The 19,840-nt window shown below is 43.1% G+C and overlaps 1 protein-coding gene across 6 annotated transcripts in view; it reads left to right on the top strand.

Moving 5' to 3' along the window:
• Positions 1-1,322: 1,322 nt before the first annotated feature.
• The window catches only part of TRPM6 (transient receptor potential cation channel subfamily M member 6), a 132,121-nt gene continuing 113,603 nt past the window's right edge, over positions 1,323-19,840 (top strand). For 2 of the 6 annotated variants that reach the window (XM_084773778.1, XM_084773776.1), the window contains exon 1: positions 1,324-2,331. In XM_084773778.1, the coding sequence (XP_084629904.1) occupies positions 2,164-2,331 (168 nt within the window). In that variant the 5' untranslated portion in view covers positions 1,324-2,163. Of the gene's footprint in view, positions 2,332-4,361; positions 6,172-10,635; positions 10,872-19,840 lie in introns of those variants that run through there. The other 4 variants (XM_084773777.1, XM_084773779.1, XM_084773781.1 and 1 more) reach the window with 4 other exon arrangements.

The raw sequence follows: 19,840 nt of genomic DNA, 5'->3' as shown, positions 1-19,840 counted from the left end.
TTAACAGACCAGAAGAGGTATATCTGTGACTGGGACTTCCAATCGGATGTGCATCATTTGCTCCCACCTCATATTCATAGCCCAGAAACACCCACTAATGGCTCCTAGAAGACACCCCTAAATCAGCTTTCTTGAGAGTTGGGTTTTGTGACTGGTGTCCTCTAACTTCTGACTGAGGTGCTTTTTCTAATCAAGTTACTTTCCTGGCCTTAATACCTTGTCTCTGGGCATAACTGACCAGGTGTGGAGTGAGTAGCAGCTCTGGCTTTGGAAACACACTTGTGGCACAGCACCTGGTAAACCAGTGCATTAGAAAATCAAAGCAATTAGAGTCACCTTGGGCTCAGCGTGTCTCGAAGCTTGATCTGAAAAGCATGTGTGACTGCTAACGTGCATGATTATTGTAGAGATTAAAGTAGAAGATGAAAGTCACAGGGCACCCAGAGATGTCAGCATGTTCTACTCCAAATCCTTCCCCTCTGGGGTGAGTCTGTTGATTTCTAAGTTCCCAGGGTTGTGAAGAGAGCTAACAGAGATGGTCTATGGAGGACACATAGGCTCTGGTTTGCCTTATAAGAGTGACTGTGCTTGTTAAATGTCTACAGATCATTAACTATTTGAGGAGATGAACCAAGAGGAAATGATTTTTCCTTCATTCCTTCCTTCCTTCCTTTGTTTCTTCTTCCTCCTCCTTTTCTTCTTCTCCTTCTTCTTTTCTTCTTCTTCTCTTTCTTCTTCTTTTTTCCTTCTTCTTCTCCTTCTCTTTTCTGAGACAGAGTTTCTCTTTTTTAGCCTTGGCTGTCCTGGACTGGCTTTGAGGACCAAGCTGGCCTCGAACTCACAGAGATCAACCTGCCTCTGCCTCCCCAAGTGCTGATATTGCAGGTGTGAGCCACTGTGCCTGGCTTGACTTTTCATTTCTTAATAGACAAAGCAACAGCATGTCAATGTACTAATTTAACAAAGAAGTGATCACTGAAACTACATTGAGAAGCGAGGGAGCAAATTTTATTTACTGTGTCTGTAAACGCGGGCTCACCAGGCAGAAAATCCAGATTGGACTTAATAGTAGGTGGAGTCAATTAAGCGTCACCTGTCTGTGATAAAGACCTTGTATTGTTCATTATAGTATTTGTTAATCCTTTGAGCATCACCTCTTCTCTGTGTCATCTCCTCCGACATGCAGAGCTACATCTGGAGTTACTGACCACAGCCTTAGTCAAAACTGCCTAGTTAGAGGAAATCCCCAAAATAACGGAAGTTACACACACACACACACACACACACACACACACACACACACACACACACGCACGCACACGCACAAAAAGCATTTGTCTGATACTTCATAAATAGACCAAGGTAACTGACTTCGTTCACCTCTGTGAGGAAGGTGGGTTTTCTTTATTATTCTCTCTGTACAGGTAAGTACATAAGAAGGGTTGCTTGTTATGCTCAGCAACTCAGAGGCGTTTAAGAAACACCGAGAACCTAAATTGCGTGTCTCCTTACCTACAGCTAAAAATCTGTCTGATGAGAGTAACTATCTCATCTGATGTCAGTCTACTTCTTTGGAGCCATCCCGTTCCTACATATTAGGCAGCAGAGCCCAAAAGGCATCGTGACAACTTCACAGGGCTATAGAAGGCAGTGTCCACGTGAAGGTAGAGTCCAGATTTTATTTTATTTTTTGACTCCACGGTCGAAAGTCCAGACAATGTGTTGGTAGCAGGACTGGAAAATCTAGGATGAAAGCGGGACTGCAGCTGAGCTCTCTCTGATCCGCACAGGTCAGGCCCAGGGGCCCCAGGTGGCTGTGGGTGGAGCCAGGCGCACGCGTATCTGCGATCTAGAATAGGTAGGATTTGCGAAATGCTGGCTTTCAAGTCCTCTAGTCTCCACCCGAAGATGATTATCATAGCTGAAGTTTTGGCAACCGCGTGGACCCTCCCGAAGGGCAGGACCCGTAGCCTTTCCTCCGGGAGTTGGGACAGAGCCAGAGCTGGGTCCTGGCCGAGCGGAAACCGAACCCCGGGCCGGGGTGACTGGGCGCGTGTGTGAGCCCGGGTCTCCGGAATCGGAGTCCTGGAGGAATAGAGTACCGAGAGAGGCGTCTGGGTCCCGGAGGAATCCGCTGCCGCTTGAGTTCCTGTGGCGGCAAGAATGAAGGTCAAGGTAAAAGTTGGGCCTGCGGATGTCCGCATTGGCCCCTGTCCACAGCCACTGTGGGCCCTGAGCGCGCGCGAGCGGTTGAAGTTCCTGAAGTTCCAAGGTCCTAGAGAGGGACAGCGCTTGAGAGGAAACAGGGTGCTGTGCCTGGCTGGGTGTCCTGTAAGACAGCTGGGGCGCAAGCGGCCTGGGTTTTTCTTGACTTCGGCGCTTTGAGAAATACTATCATTTATTGTCCCCGGATGTGCTGGCATAGTTCAGGCTTGCCACGCATTGGCTTTTTTTCAGCCTGAGCTGGCTGCTAGGAACGCATTCTCTGCTGTCTTCTCCGCTCCATCACCACATGTGACCCTGGGAGCTTAGCTTTGGCTTTCACATTTGGGGAGACTGGAAAGTACTATTTGAAGATTAAGTGGGATATGAAACACCATGTGCCCTAAAAATACTGCTTCCAGTTCCCATGCTCTCTACCGCTGAGCTACACTTTGTAGCCTACTCAGTCTCTTCAGTAGCTGGAATAAGGGGTCTGCACCACCCGCCTGACTTACTAATTCTGTACTGTCCTAAATGTCATCACTCTTCCCACAGCCTCCTTCCTCCGGGGAAAAAAAGGAAGGCGAGGGGCAAAAGTAGAATTGAGGTCTGAAGCCATGTCAAGGTGTAGAAAGCAGGGATAATCTTAGCCACACACATTGGTTTGTTCTACAGAACTGCTCAGCAGGAAATGCAGTCTTCAGTTCCTTTGTCCCTGTGTACAGACTGAAATATTATCGTGTGGGTTGCTGGGGTGTGCATGTGAGAGCAAATAAAGCGTCAGGAGTTGGCTCTCTCCTTCCCCTGTGGGATCTGGGGAAGGATTTTGGTTATCAGGCTTGCAGGATAATTGATTATACACTTTCACTTGATGCACCATCTCTCAGGCTTCGGTATGACTTTGATGCATTAATTTGTTCTTTGCTTTGGAGTCCTCCACAACCAATATAGCATTAAATATTTAGCTGGATTGGCATTTGGGTTTAATTTGTGAGAATTTGCTTGGCTGTTTATTTCTCATCAGAGGTTGTAACCATATGGAATCAAACAAATTATATATTGGGATATATGTATACATATATTATATACAGAATGCATATATACTAAACATGTCATATAAGTATATAGCCTAGATATATATTTATAAATATGAAATATGTAAATATAAAACATACATAATAAATATATCCTTTAAGTATATATATTTAGGATATATATACATATATATCCCCATTATTTTTATATATATCCTAAATATATATTTATAGATTATATTTAGGACATATTTTAATATTTATGTATTTATTTGGATTTTTTTTTGAGACAGTTTCTCTGTGTAGTCTTGGTTGTCCTGGATTCACTTTGTAGACCAGTTATCTATTTATCTACTATTTATCTATCTTTTTTTTTTTTGGTTTTTTTTTTTTTTTGAGACAGGGTTTCTCTGTGTAGCCTTGGCTGTCCTGGACTCGCTTTGTAGTCCAGGCTGGCATTGAAGTCACAGCAATCTACATGCCTCTGCCTCCCGAGTACTGGGGTTAAAGGCATGTGCCACCACTATTTGGCTCAATTATCTATATTTTTATATTTATAAACATATATTTATTTAGGATATATATGTATATATACCCATTATTTTAATTTGTGCATTTATTTTTCACATAAAAGGAATCAGATTGTATATATTGCACTGTTAATAGTTTCTAGAGGAAAAAATTTTTGTCAATATATTTGGTGCTTGCTCAAATTAAGACCATGTACACAGCATTTTCTCCATATGACTATCACTTCTCTATATTCATCTAGCCAACACAAGTTTGTGGAATGTCAGCTATGTGATAAGGCCTCACTCGGAACCTGGGAATGCAGGACTTTTACTGAGATGAAGAAAGGATGACAAGCCCAATGGGACTGAGTTCAGCCTCAGCTACTGTTAGCTTCTGAACCTTCCCTAGAGTGCACGTGTCATCCAGTCAAGCAGCTCTCCCATGCTTCCCTCCCCATAAAGTCATAACTGTTAGCTTGTGTGCCATCAGACCCTCAGAACTGCACCCTTGAGATAAAGAAATAGACTTTCTGAATGGACAAACGTCATGACACGTACATATATGCAACAGAATATTTATAGACTTAAAAAGGTAGGAAGTTAGCTGGGCCCAGTGGCACATACCTGTAATCCCAGTACTTGGGGAGGCAGAGGTAAATGGATCTTTGTGAGTTCAAGGCCAGCCTGATCTACAAAGCAAGTACAGGACAGCCAAGGCTACACAAAGAAACCCTGTCTTGAAAGAACACACACACACACACACACACACACACACACACACACACACACACACACCAGGAAGTTTTGACATTTTCTAGCAGATGAATAAGAACTGAGGCCACTGTGTTAAATGGTATGAGCCAGTCATGGAAGATAAACAAACGATTGCACGTATGAGCTAAAAGGATGCCAACTTTATAAAAATAAAATGTAGAATGGTGATTGCCAGACGAGGAGGAGAGAGAAGACAGAGCTGCTGAGTGGGGCTGGAGTCCCAGCTTTGGAGCACAGAGCAGTTCCAGAGATGGCTGCATAACCATGTGAATATACAGGATGGTAAATATTATATCCTGGATGTTTTACCACAATTAACAATAGAAACAGACCAGTTATAGGTTATGGTGGCCCATGCTTATAGGGCCAGCACTCAGGAAGCAGATGCAGAAAGATCCTGAATGGAAGCCGGCCTGGGCTGTGTACTGTTAGAGGCCTGCTCAAGCTCCCAAATAATGACACAGAGACCGATTCTACTTATTAGTAAGTTTCAAGCACTGTAGCTGGGCAGACACTCATCTATTCCTATCGGACTATGCTGGCCCGGCCCTACTTCCCAGCCACAGTGTCTTCCCCCTTCCCCCATTACCTGCCGTCTTAGGCCCGCCTTGGCTGCTCCTGCTCCATTCATATCCTCATGGCAATTCCCTCATGGCGACCTTCTCTTCCCCCCCTCCTCCACCTGCGGTCCCCCTCCTGGGATTAGAAGTCCCGTGTTACCTCTTTTGTCCAGCTATAGGCTGTTCAGCTCTTTTTTAACCAATCAGAGAATGATGGAGAACAGTTTTCATATACAACATTGAGACAGGAGTTGCTTCAGTAATGACGACAGTGTCAACATCCAGGACTGCAACCAGATCTCTGAGTGCAGAAATCAGCATTTGAAAACACAGTGCACTAAACCAAACCACCCCCAAATTAATATGACTCCCTCCTCCAAACTTTGGAAAAAGATGATTGTGTAATCTGTATAGGAAAACTCTTAAGATTGTTTCAGAGTGTCCTAACCAGTTTCCAGCAATGCGAAGCACTCATTTAATTTGCCTTGGAGGCTGGATGCTTTCTCAGGGTTTGGCTAGCGTGTCCTTCTACCTCAGCCCTACAGTCCATCTCTGTAGACATGCCTGTGGAGGCCAGAGGTCAGCCTCAGGTGTTGTTCCTCAGGATGGCTGTCCACCTTGTTTTGAGACAAGGTCTCCCCCTGGGATCTGGTGTTTTCCTGCTTGGGTTATGCTGGATGGTTTGGGAGGCCAGGACACTTCCGGCCTCTCCTCCCCAACACTGAGATAACAGCATGTAAAGTGTCTGACTTCTTCTGGGAGTGTTAGGGGATCAAACTCAGATCCTGTGCTTGTGGAAATGTTGCCTAGTGAGCCACGATTCCAGTTACCTGCAATCCATTTTGACTAGGAAAGCAGTTTACTCAGAGCTCAGCGAGCCGCCTTCCTAGCCGTGCTTGCATTGCCTTTCCCCTGCTGACCTGAGCGATGTAGCAGCCTGTGAAAGCCTGGAATAGCTTTCACCCTAGTGAACTCACTAGTGGAAGGCATTGCATTCTCTGCCGCAGGCTGGCTCCAGGGCCTCTTGAGATAGCCCAGAGCCAGATGGACTTCAGACATCCCAACTTTCTAACTTCAGTGCCTTAAATGGTAAGATCAAGCTGGTGAAACGGGTTTTTCTTTATTTCTGGCCCATTCTTAAACTGTGTGTGGGCACTAACTGTAGGTTCAGTTTTCTTAACCAATATATTTTATTAGCAACTTATTAACCGAGCACACGTCCTTTATAACCCGACTAACCTAAACAACAGGGGAAGAGGATTAGATAATAACAAAACCGTAAGGATATCAGTTCTGAGCAATGATTCTCCTGGTGTAATCAGCAGGATTTCTTCTGCTGGGACCTGGAGTAGCCAGAACCCAGAACCTCAGCAGGAGCTGGAGACCCAAAGCCTTCCCTCCTGCAGTTCTCTCTAGGAGCATCTCAAAGTGGAACGATGAACAGCCAAAACTATCCCGAGTCTCCAAAGGCCCCTCCTCCAGTTTTGGCCTCATATATATATATCTCCTCCCAGAGTCTGTTCATGGGATCTTTTCAGCTGGCAACAATCAAGCTCCCCCAACAAGGTGGTTTGATTGCTAGTAGATTAACCTCACCTGTTCTCACAAGATGATTCAGATCCCACACTTGGTATCATATCAAAAACAGGTTTATCTTTCCTTCAACTACCAGTAATTTCCTTTGCTAGACTCAAAGCCTAGGTCTCTGAAGAACTATAGTTCCCCAAAGTGCTTACCTTACTTGGCCAGTTATGGACTTCTGACAAATGGCCCCTTTTTATTTAAGCAAACAGCTGACCAAGGAAGAAAAGAGCTTGTTGAGAAATAAGTACTTTCTACAGCAGCTGTGTTAGGAGACCATGGAGGACGCTCACTGCCTGTTGTGTTTGACATTCTCTTCACCCTCTTTACAGTTAGGAGCTCAACCTGCCCGTGAAAACCATAGTGGATGTCGGGGCGGGGGGGGGGGGGGAGGCAGAACTCTTTGCTTATGATTAGATCACAGTGTCTGAAAAAAACCACCACGTGCTGTTTTCAGAATGCACATTGTGTTACCATTTCATGGAGTCCTCTCTGTTGGGATGAAATAAGAATCAAGATATATCAGCGATAAATATTTGGAAATGCTAGCAACATCTATGATTTGTGGTCTCCGCACAGGCTGCTCCTCATTTGTTTCTACATATTTTTGTTTATTTTCTGAGGGGAGGCTTTCTTTCTGTCTGTGTTGCGTTCTTTTTTATTTTTAAGAAAAAATTGTGTGTGTGTGTGTGTGTGTGTGTGTGATATATGGGTTTGTGCGCCTGTGCACAGGTGCGCTTGCCCACACAGAGACCAGAGGTTGACGTCAGATGTCCACAATTACTTCTTCACCTTGTTCTTTGAGATTAGGTTCCTCACTGAACCCTGGCACTTGCAGCTTTGGCTAGACTAGCTAGGCAACAAGTCCCTGGGATTTATCTGCCTGTCTCTGCACCGCCCCTGGCCCCTGGCCCCAGTGGTTTGTTACAAGTGTGAGCAGCCACATCTGACTTTTAAATGTGGGTTCTGTGACTCTGAACCCAGGCTTTTATACTTAAACAGCAAGGACTCTAACTACTGATTCATCTATCCCTCCAGCCTTTTGCATTTTTAAAGAAGAATCAGTGAACACTTTTATTAAGATAGATTATATCTATCTTAAATTCACTTAAATGTCTAACTTGATAGGTTTTCATACAGTCCCAGAGTTGAGAATCCATTTCCTGCAGTCAATATTAAAATACTCACTGTACCCTAAAGGAAACCCACTGGTGTTAGTTAGTTATCACCTCCTTCTCCAGCCTCTGCACTACCCGACAACCACTGCTCTGCCTTCTGTCACTGTCAGCCTCCCTTCTGGCATTGTGTTTAAATGGTTTCGTGCTATTGACAGTTGTTTGTGACAAGCTCATCTCATCCAGATGTGTTCAGTGATACCCATGTTGCAGAGCATGTAAGCACTCACTCCATTTCTGTGTTTTATTAAACACTCTTCCATTGCACCCATATATAATGATAATCTTTTCATTAGTCATTTGATGGACATTGGGTTGTTTCTGTTTCTTGGATCATGCAAGGATGATTTTTATGAAAGAATTCATATAAAGTTTTAAGTGGGTTTGTCTTCATTTTTCTCGGGTAGACACTTAGGAGTAGAATTGCTGGGAGACACAGTAAACTGTTTAGCTTCTTGAGAAGCTATAGACTTCTTTCCTAGAGCCACGGTACCATTTTACATTCTTACCAGCAGTCTATGATAGTTTCATTTTTTTCCCCCACAACTTTTGTATTTTTTAACTTTCTGGCAATAGCCATCGTAGTGTATGCACAGACCACCTCTTGGCTTTGACTTGTTTTGTGTGCTTACAGCTGTTTGGATGTTTTCGTTGGAGGACTGTCTACTCAGATCCTTTCTGTGGCACTTATATTTGAACCAGAACTTGAGATCATCTCCTGAAAATCTGTGTATTCACCCTCACAGAAGAGTCAGTTTGCAATGCTTAGTGGCCACCACCCTCTTGTCATCTCTGTGGGTCTCAGGAATTGCACAGAGGACATTCTTCTGTGTTGCAGGAATTTTGCTGGGCATTTTCCATGCTTGATAGATGAGGGTCCTCACAGTATGAAACAACATTCAAGATATTAATTTTAAAACCATAAAACACGCTGTTGAATTCTCGTTTTTTTTTTAAAAGATGCATTTATCTTATGTATATGAGTATTTTGCTTGTGTGGATGTGTACCATGTGGGTACCTGGTATTTGTGGAGATTAAAAGAGGGAGATCCGGTCCCTTGGAACTGGAGTTACAGATGAGTGTGAGCCACCATGTGGATGCCAGGAACTGACCCCAGGTCCTCTGGAAAACTGCTCATATCCCCAGATCTGTCCTTCTTTCAAGCTCCCAACCCTGCTTGAGATGGAGGTGTGTGTATACCATTGTGGGTATTGGAGGTCAAAGGACAACTCAGGTGCTAGTCCTTGCTTTCCAGTTTGTGTTTTGAGACAAACTTCCTCTTGCCGACTGCTGAATTCCAAGTAGTGAATTCCAAAGCTGGCGAGCTTTGGACTACGGGTCCTAGGGAGTCTGAACATGGATGTCATGTTTCCACAGCAAGTACTTTATCCACAGAGCCATCTCTCCAGCTCCTTAGAGCATTTCTGAAACAGTAATTTGGGGAAAGAAATCACACATGGTACTCCCAAACCTACGTTGGATGCAAACGAGAGGCAGACTAATGCCAAATGGGGATAATCTGGGGGTTATTGTTCTTACTAAGAAATCCTAAGTAGTAGTGGACTGGTCAGGGTTAACGGTCTAGAAACTTCATCTGAAGGCAGTGTATGTGGTACTTGGGATCAGCTGCCTGGGCTTTATATAATGGTTTGAGTTCATGTCCAAGAATGTAAACCGTGAAAGTATATGTCACCAGTCATAGCTTGGAATTAGCCATGAGTTCTGCAGATAAGTGAGCATGCATTGAGTTGCTAAGGGCATGAACCTGAATGAGTCTGCCTATGGATCCTGAGTCAGCTTGCCCAAATATGAATACTAGATCCGAGCACCTACAGACAAACCCTGGGTCCGACTGCCATCATATAAATCTTACTGTTGCAGTACTTTTATGAGCTGTTGGGTCCCTTGGGAAAATTATTCACCCTTTATATAGATTTAGTACCTCATTGGTAGAAAGAATATAATTGCATTCAGGTGCTCCTGGGCAGATTAAGTACTTGGCTGTGTGCCGATGAGTGCCTGGAGAGGACAAAATAAATGGTCACCCCACGGTTAATATTATTTTACAAGCTGGACTAGATTTTGAATATGGAGACCTCTTTCTTCTTTCTGCAGAAAGTAGATATCATCCACCGATTTAAGGATCAAGCAGTTTTGTAAGCTGAGCCTTGTAAACATCTCTGAGAGATGGTTTTCATCCCAGATGGATCTAAGCCTAAGAGGGCATTTCACAGACACTTGGCTGGTATCCATTAATCCTCTGCAGCCTTTGTCATCACTGTCAGCCTGTTCTTCACAAAGAGTCTCAAGCAAAATAAAACAAAACAAATCCCAATCTCTGACCTTATCTATGCTAGATAAAGTGCCTTCTACACAGCCAGCTTTCCTGTTTGACTCCAAGACCAAGTAAGGAGATATTTTTGAATGTATAGAGAAGAAGATTTTAAATCTTTAATGAAAAAAAAAATAAAGACAAAAGCTCTATATTTTGGTCAGAGGGAATTCGTGGCCCCAAATGATTCTCCTTTCTCAGCCTCCCATTTGGCTGGGATTACAGGGGAACACCCATGTCCTTAGCTCCAGGGGTCCAAAACGTTGCAATTAAAAATCTCCAAAATATTAGTGCTATTCTAACGACAGCTTCAGTTAAAGCAAACTGACATAAGACACTTTCAAACTAGATTTTTATTCTTTCAGGGAACACAGAGGAGCCCGTATTTGGCTTTTCTCAAGTTTCTTGTAGCCACTCCCGCTGTTTGGGTAAGCACTCCTCACAAGGAGGTCTTATCTCGGAGACCTTCAGACAGAAATTGTGTTTTGCTGGCTACCACCTCAGTTCAGCAAACATCTAGCTGAAGAGCAGGGTTTGCAGGTGAAGGACCAGGAACCCCGAAGGAGCCTTTCACTGTCCTTGTGCTGGGGTGTCCGGTTGGCATCTGGGCCCCTCGGGTCAGAAGAGGGCAAGTCTGTGGTGCAGCTGGTACAGGGGCTCATCTAGAAGGTACTGGAATTCCTGTTTGTAGAGCACGATGGTGGGTTCCTTTAAATTGCTTTATCTTCTTATAGTTTGGGTTCGTGCTTGGAAGCAGCTAGAGTGAAACGTTGCTCGTTATGAGATGTTATAAGCATCTGGGTGATGCGTTCTGGAGTAGGAAGTTTGCTGTTCTTTTTGTTTAATCCTTCTTTTGTAGCCGCCCTTTTGAGTCAAAGGCTCTTCGTTATGGATCGAATGCATTCCTTCTCATCTTACAATGTCACGAGAAGTCGAACACAGAAGGGCCGTCTTAAGAATCCAAGCCCAGTGGAAATGGAACCTGCCCTGTAGTTGGCTGCTGGGTGACTCTTAAGAGGGAGGTGCTGTGTGGTGGCAGTGCCCTCGTTCCTTCCTGAGTGGCCTTATGTGCATTCAACCTTCACAGACCATCACCGGGGCTTTGAACACCAGAGTAACAACAACAAACACAAGTCGGGAAATGGGCCTAGCAAATACTTCATGCCTGCCAACCTCCGTTAGTCACAGCATTCCTGCTTTCCTACTGACAGACCGACTGCTGAGGCTTCACTTCCTGAACCACCCTCACTCCCACAAAGCATTTTTTTTTTCGTCATTGAATTTTAGGAGAATCAGTTGTTCTGAATGTGGAAAATTTGATGTTAAAATCTGAAAGGTTTACTATATTTATTAATTTTTATGTGTGGGTCATGTGTATATACATGTTTGTCTGTGTACATGTATGTGCCTCTGTGTGTGTGTGTGTGTGTGTGTGTGTGTAGTCTTCCTCGATCACTTTCCCCTTTGTTTTCTGAGACAGGGTCCCCCATGCACCTGGAGCTTACTGATTTTTCTAGCCTGGCTGGCCAGTGAGCTCTGGGGTTGCCCCAGTAGAGAAATAAAGATTTTTTTTTTCTAATCTGTTTTCTACCCATCAGTGCTGGGCTGACAGAAACAAGCCTTTGGCCTCAGGTTTTGTGTGCTTTCTGGACATTTGAATTCAGGTCCTCTTGTTTGAACAAACTGTATTGGGGAATCTCAGGCCCCTAGCAGCTCTTGGTAGAGTTAAAACCCAGCATACATCAAACTCTAACCCCAACATCTGAGCAAAAACAAACAGAAGGGTGGACAGGGTGGAAAGGATAGAAAACATAACCATAAAGAGCACATCAATGGCCCAAAATGTTCCTATTTTTAAAATAACACCTAAAAATTAAGATTAAAGATCTTAACATGATAACTTTTTTAAAAAAAGGTGGGGATTAGACAAGGAGTGTTCTTTATTGAAAATTTCAAAAATCTAGAAAAAGAGTCACACACACACACACACACACACACACACACACACACACACACACACACACCAAAAAACCAAAAACCAACCAACCAAAAAAAAAACCCAAACAACTGTGTCTCTGATCTCCTCAGAGAAACCCCTGGCCAGATGTTTAGAGGAATTGACAACAGTTTATCACCTCTGGAGACTCTCAATATTTGCACACACGTATATGGCACAGTACATTACTTCTTCCAAGTTACACCTTTGTTTTGCAGGACAGAAAGCAGTGGCCATGCTGGCATACAGCCCAGGTAGGAAAGGAGGGTGTGGCACTGTCTGCCAGTGGGCAGAGTCCAGTGGGCGTAAGTAGGCCATCATGCACCAGTGTATGGTGGGCACACAGAGGAGAATTTGATCCAGATTTTATTCTAGACAGCAGAGGAGTAGAGCATAGCCTGCAGGGAGAGCCGGCTGAAGAGAACTCCTGGAGGTGAATTCAGGGCCTTGGAAGATGTTCAGGTGCATATAAAATATGGAGAGTGAGGCAGGGAGGAGAACACGCAGGATATGATTGACAGTGAGTGAGACATGAACTGAAGACTCCAGGCTTTACTGCAGAGACCGGGCAAAAGGAGAGCAAAGTAGAGTCAGGAAGGTCTAGGGACAATCAACATAAAACATTACGATGACTTTATCTAGGGAAGTGGAGCCACTGTCAAGGTTAGTGGTGATATAGATACCGATATATATATATTGGTAATATAGATGCTATTTCAGAGATAGGGCCAGCACTCCTCATGGATGACTGAATAGGAAGCAGCAACCGCTAGAGGTCTGGTTTTGCTTTGGTTGAAAGACTTAGTAACTTAACACATGGATAGGAGAAGAAAACACTTTTTTTTTCCTGAGCAACAAGCCAGATATTGGAAAATAAATGGTATTCATCTTGTTTGGTGCCGAAAGAGAAAGTGCACGGTATCTTTTTGAGAATGTATTCTGGAGTCCAGCAGGTGGGGACAGGGTGGTTCGTTAGTTTTGAAAAATGGCCAGCTCTGAAAACATGGACCGTGGGTGTCGTAATCTAGAGGTCACCAAGTGTACTAGACCTGTGCATCTAAGAAAACATGATTCCCGCTTCCACTACAGCCAGTATCTGCTTTGTACTTTTCTGACAATTATCTTTTAATTGGGACCTTTCCTGGAACCGGGAATGGAGAGAGCAGGGACAATGTGGTTTGTGCTTCTAACACACTCCGCAATTAGTCGTAAAGATTTGGAGCAGAATGCAGGGAGGAAGCAAAGTTGTACTCATTAATAGAAGAGAAGAAAGAGAGGAGGAAAAGTAATCCCCCCTTTTAACTCAGAGTGCACTTCAGTAAGGATAGGAACGTCTTGGTTTCTAACATGGACACTTGGGTACAATGAGGCACCATAAGGAGACCATGACGGGTGGCAGTTTTAGTCGGGGAAATGATGGACAGGCTAAGTTTGCAATTAAACTGTGGTATTCCTTCTCACACCTGACAAGGTGACTGGCTATGTGCTGTGTACACAGTTAGTTGAATTGTAGACAGATGAGCAGACTCGCTATCATCAGTGGCAACAAGAGGTCACTGTACTTTGTCCTCCCCTTCAATGCACATGACCACAGTTGATGTATAGTCAGAAATCCCTGAGCACAGAATACTCTCTTAGATAAGACTTCTGCTGTCTTTGTTGTTCAATAATCCCATGCTTTCAGGGTGCAACTACGGGGGCTTTCAAACTTGTAAACATTCAAGGCAGTGAAAGGAGTTTGGTTTTCTAGCAGTAAAATGTATTTTGCTACCTATTTCCTTTGTCATTATTACTTTTAAGTGGAAGAATTCAGTTACTTCAAAAACCCTTTTGGAAGGAAGTTTAACTCTTTACATAACTACAAGTTGTTAATTATCTGGGGCAATAGAAGTGCATTATGGCGAGAACTTTCTCTAACATGGAGGAATGTTCACTGAAGTGCAACAGAGCTTAGCTTTGAACAGGGAAAGTGGTGACTGGGCTACAGGGGAGAGACGCCAGCTCACTTTCACACTAGCATCTGTTGTCTTTTATTGGTTCTGTACCGTTTGCAGCATTACCTCTTAAAAGTGTATTGTAGGAAGATTGCTCAGAAGTAGAGTACTTGCCTAGTGTATGTGAAGCCTGAGTTTGATCTCTGGAACTGGGAGAAGAAAAACTCCACTCCCTAAGAAAAAAAGACATGCTGGGACCCGGTTTAGCCTTTTCGAGGGGTTATAGAATGAAATTATAGGATGTGCCATTATAACATTACAACTACCTTTTAAAAATTTGTTGCTATGTGACAACACAATTGTACAGGGTTTGAGGTGGCCTTTAAAATGGAGATAGAGTGTTTATATGCAGCAAATGAATGTTCAAGAAAGTTTGTTGTTGGAGAATAATAATAGGCCCCTGCAGTAATTTACCAAGGAAGAGTATATATATTTTGGCCTGGGAATATGGCTCACTGGTTAAGAACACTTGCTGCTCCTCCAGAGGACATATTCTTGGTCTCAAGAACCTACTTTGGGTGGCTCACAACTGCCTACAACACTGGCTCCAATGCCCTCTTGGCTTTTGTGGGCCAAACATACCCAACAAATGGTTCATTATAAATAAAAATCTTTAAAAAGTCTTATCCATTTTTCTGGTTGGAGTCACCTGTAGGCTACAGAAGAGAGTAAGGTTGCTTTTTTTCTTTCTTCCCTCTATGTCTTCCCTTTACCTCAAATTCCTGTTCCTTGAGTGCAGGTATCTGCATATGCAGTAATTTTGAGGCGATTATTTTTTTTTAAATTCAATTTTAAGAGATATTCCTATTTATTATGTAGCAAGAACATTGTATACCTTCTTCAGTGTCCACAGTCTATCTCAAATCTAGTGGGTGCTTGTAATTATGTCTTAGTTACTTTTCTACTGTTGTGACAAAGCATCATGACCAATGTATAGAGGAAGAGGTTTACTGGGGCTTCGAGTTCCAGAGAATGAGTCCATGTACATCATGGCGAGGGGCATGGCATGAGACAGGCTGGGAGCTTACTTCTGACCCACAATCAGGAAATCAGGAGAGAGAGAGAGAGAGAGAGAGATCTCCATTCTGCAGAGATACGTCTTTTCCAACAAGGCTGAACTTCCTAATATTAATCAAACAGTTCCACAACTGGGAACCAAGCATTCAAATATATAAGTCTATAAGTCTATGGTGGAATTTTTCAATCAAACGATGTGAAATTATAAGAGAATTTTATGTGCATGGTGAGCCAAAGCTTTGCAAGACACACTATGGAAAACACACTGCTGTGGCACTGAGTTGTAGGGTGTGAGTAGTAAGAGAAAGGGTGGTGAATACACTGTGGTTTTTTCTTGCCTTTTCTTTCTGAACAAGAGTGACAAAAGTGAGCACTGAGAGTTATAGCCTTCAGAGCTAAATTGTGACTTTGTAGAACATGGAAAATAGAGTCTCAGGCAAAAATGCCAAGAAAAATAAGTTTGTCAACAACTCTTTGTGTCTCAAGGGAATGAGAATTCTCTGCAATTTTGAATGGGAGAGAGAGAGAGAGAGAGAGAGAGAGAGAGAGAGAGAGAGAGAGAGAGAGAGAGAGAGAGAATGAATACATGCACATATGTGTATTTGTGTCTGTGCACACATGACTGCTGTTTACAGCAGTGTTGGTTTTCCCCAGAATGCCTTCTTCTACTTAGCTGTTTCCTCCCAATTTCTCCATCTCTCATTCAGTTTGGTCATCATGGACAGAATTGCCATCCTCTTCAGTTTGTTTGCAGTTTTAATCACAAAGGAAGTATCTCTTTGAGATTTCTTACCTGTGTAACAATACATCTATTTTCATTGAGACCAAACCTGCTTTGAATTCAGGTGCTAGGTCACCATGTAGATAAGAGTGGTCCTTTAGTCCCTGTGTACTTGGATTTTGATTCTACATTTCTCTGTTCCTCCATGACCACATGGTTTTTATAAACATCTTAACATGACAGTGTCTCAATTCTCTAGTCACTGGGGTCAATCCCAGCAGACATAACTCAATAAAACTTGTCAAGGATCCTTAGTAGTTTTTTTTTTTTTAGGGTATTAAGGAATCTTAAATTCTCCAAACTTGAAAAACATTGCTCTTCAACATGAGCTGTTACTGATGAGGAATAGAGACAAATCACCCACACTTAAACAATAACTTTATAATATGTATTCATTTATGTGTGTATACATGTATGTGCCATGTGTGGTTGTCAGAAGATAACTTGTGGATTCCTCTCCCTTTACCATGTGAGTCTGGGGCACTGAACTTGGGTTGTTAGACTCGGCAGCATGTTCCTTTAGCTGCTGAGCCATCGACCTGGTCACGCCTACACCTTTTGCTTTTTTTAATTAAAATTTTTTCATACAATCTATTTTGATGATTCTCCATTTCTCCAGTTCTTTCTAACTTCTCTCCACTTCCCATGCCATCTAACTTCATGGTTTTTGGCTCTTTATTTAAAAAAAAAAAAAAAAAACAACCCACAAACCAAAAACAAACAAACATCACCCCCCCCCCCCCAAAAAAAAAACCCTACAAAAACAAGAGTCAGAACATTCAAAAGACCAATAAGACGAAACAAAACATTCAGGGGGAAACCATGGAGTTCATTTTGTGTTGATCAATTACTACTAGGTGTGGGCCTGTCCTGGAGTATAGTTGATACACCCAGTAACACTCCAGGGTAGACAACTGATTGTCCCTTTGCCAGCAGGTATTAATTGCAAAGCACTTCTTGGTTAGATTAAGACACCATTTTCCCCCTCAAGGCTAGGACCCTTTCTGGCTTGAACCTGGGCAGGTCTTATGCCCGCTGCCACAGTCTCTGTGAGTTCCTCTGTGCATCAGTCCTGTTGTACCTGGAAGATACTGTTTCCTTGGAGTCATTTATTATGTCTGGCTCTTACAATCCTTCTGCCTCCTGTTCTGCAGGGTTCCCTGAGCCCCGAGGGAAGGGAGTGTGATAAAGACATCTAGTTAGGGCTGAGATTCCCAAGGTCTCTAACTCTCTGCACGTTGTCCATGTGTGGATCTCTGTATTAGTTCCCATCTACTGCTTCTCTGGGGATGGCTGACTGAGATACTAATAGATGAGCATAGCAGAGTGTCATTAGCACCTTTTATTGCTATGTTCCTTTAGTTGGATAATAGTAGTACATTTTCTTCTAGTCCCATGACCTATCTAAGTCGTTGGTTGCACTCATCACATTTATGCTACTATTGTACCAATAGATCTTGCAGGGACATTATGTCTCAGAGTTTGTAGCTGGGAGATATTTATGATTACCTTTCTTCTCCAGTAGCATACATAGAACCTTCCAGCACCATGAATGCTAGTCAGTAGGGCTGAAGCTTCTAGCTGTGCACTAGCTCCAGTTCTCTGTGTTCAAGGATATAAGTTAAGTGCTGTTTTCTGCAATTTGGGCTTTCCCATTAGGTTGTGGAGGGCAACCCATTGTCTTGACAATAGTCTGTAATGTCTGGGGGGTTTTATGGGCCCCTTTGTCCAATGACTCAAGATATAACCCATTTTGGTACTGGAAGTTTGACTTAGATATAGCTACATGTTTAGATCTGCTTCTCAGGCTTCCCTGGAACTTGTTATATGTCACAGGCTAGTCCTGGGGCCACAGTGATTCTCCTGAATTGGCCCCTGAATACTGGTATTATAGACATGAGCCACCACACTGGCTCTCTCTTTTCTCTTATTCTGTTAGGAAGTGCTTGCTTGCTTGTTTGTTTATACACACACACACACACACATACACACACACACACACACACACACATTGAGAACTAATGTCTCTCTATGTAGTGTTTGCTATCCTGGAACTGGCTAAGTACATTAGGCTGGCCTCAAATTCACAGACTGCCTATGCCTCCTGACTGCTAGGGTTGAGAGCACATACCGTCATTTCCTGCTTTTGGAAGAGATTTTTTGAATTTGTCTAATTTTAATGGCATGCGTTTCTACTATTTATCCTCACTCCCACCCGCAGTGTGAGACAGTTTCTTACTGTTCAGCCCAAGGAGGCCTGGAATTCTTGGCAGTCTCCAGCCTCATGAGTGGTGGACTGATAACCCAGTGCACTGTGTCCAGATGCAGCCGACTTTATGAAGCCAAGTTCTCGCGTCCTTTCTGCCCTGCTATACCCAGCACAGGTGTTACTGTGGCTAACTAAGTCACCTTCAGCCTGAAATTCCCTATATATCCCCCCAGAAGGTTATATTTCCTTTAAGTTTAACTTTTGGTTAATTATTTTAGACATATAATTTTATGAGGGTTATAATCTGCGTGCAAAGACACCCTTCAAAGACCATGTGTCTGAACAGTTAGTTCCCAGGGATGCAGGGGATGCTGCTGCTGTTTTGGTGGCTGTGAAGCTGTTTGGAGGTATGTAGCCTAGCTAGCAGAGCTAGGATACTTGGGTGGGCCTTGAAGGTAATATCTATTTCTGCTTGGGCGTGAGTTCTCTGTTTTCTGTTCCACTCGGCTGGCCAGGACCTCTGTGCTCCTGTGTTCCCTGCCTTCCCGCAATGGCAGACTAACACTTTGGAAACTACGAGTCATGACTGACCTTTCCTCCTGAAGTTGTTCAGTCAGGTATGTGTCACAGCAGTACGAAAATAACGCAGTTAGCTGTCGCAGAACGTGTGTCTTAGACTATGTAGCAGACGTGGGTGTAGTCTTATTAATGTTTTGGATAGTTTGTTTGTTTTTGAGCATAAAGACCACCTGTAGAGCTGGGATGTAGCTCGGTGGTTGATCACTGCCCAGCGTACATAGGCCTGTGGGTTTGATCTTGAGCTCATAAACAACACGGTTGGAGGTATTTGGCTCCTTGGAAGCGGGAGGGCCTTTTATGACTGCCTGGAAAGGCTTACAGGCTAGAACTATTATACAACAGGTATCCTGGAATTCCCTTTAAAGCTCTTTATTTAATTATCTGGGACACTTGTAAAAGAACTAATAGAAGAGGTTTCTATTTCCTCTTCTTTTCTTGCCAAAATGACTGAACATGCCCAGAAGTTCTAAGTGTCTTATACCTGCATTTTTACTCCTTAGAAGACAGGATGACTGTGTGTGACAACTGAGGAAAAAGTTATCATTCACTGATATTTTTGAAATCCTAAGGGCTTGAGAGATTTAAGTGATGTAAGGAGGGTCAGGAAGGGACACAGTCGCACTTCATTTGCAATTTTATTATATATGGGAGGTAACTGCTATTGCTGCTAACACATAAATGTATTCTTTATTAACCCATGAGTTCATGTAGCCTAGAAATTGATTCTGAGATTCTAAATGCTTTTGCCTAACACAGCAATGTGGGAAGATCTTTACACAGAAGAAATTGCATTTTAATCATTTGTGGGTCATTTGGCTGACATTCCCTTTTAGGGTTGTTGTAAAAAAAAAAAAAGAGAGAGAGATTTTTGATGTTGCTACTTTCAAAAAAGAGAAAGAATAATAGGTACTTCTCCATTTTCTTTCTGCCTCCTGGAAAGAACATTTAATGGAAAATCAGTCAATACACTTCATGGTAGTGTTTGTGGAACCGTTGCTACATTTCTAGGTATTTTGGGTTTGGATACTATTTCTTTCTGAAATTATTCCTCTTGGGTCAATTGAGTCAGAGGAATCATTCTTGCAGAGATCAC

This window comes from Acomys minous (assembly GCF_964271855.1).
Source record: "Acomys minous genome assembly, chromosome: 2".
In the NCBI taxonomy this organism is placed as follows: Eukaryota; Metazoa; Chordata; class Mammalia; order Rodentia; family Muridae; genus Acomys; species Acomys minous.
This window is presented reverse-complemented; position numbering and strand designations above follow the sequence as displayed.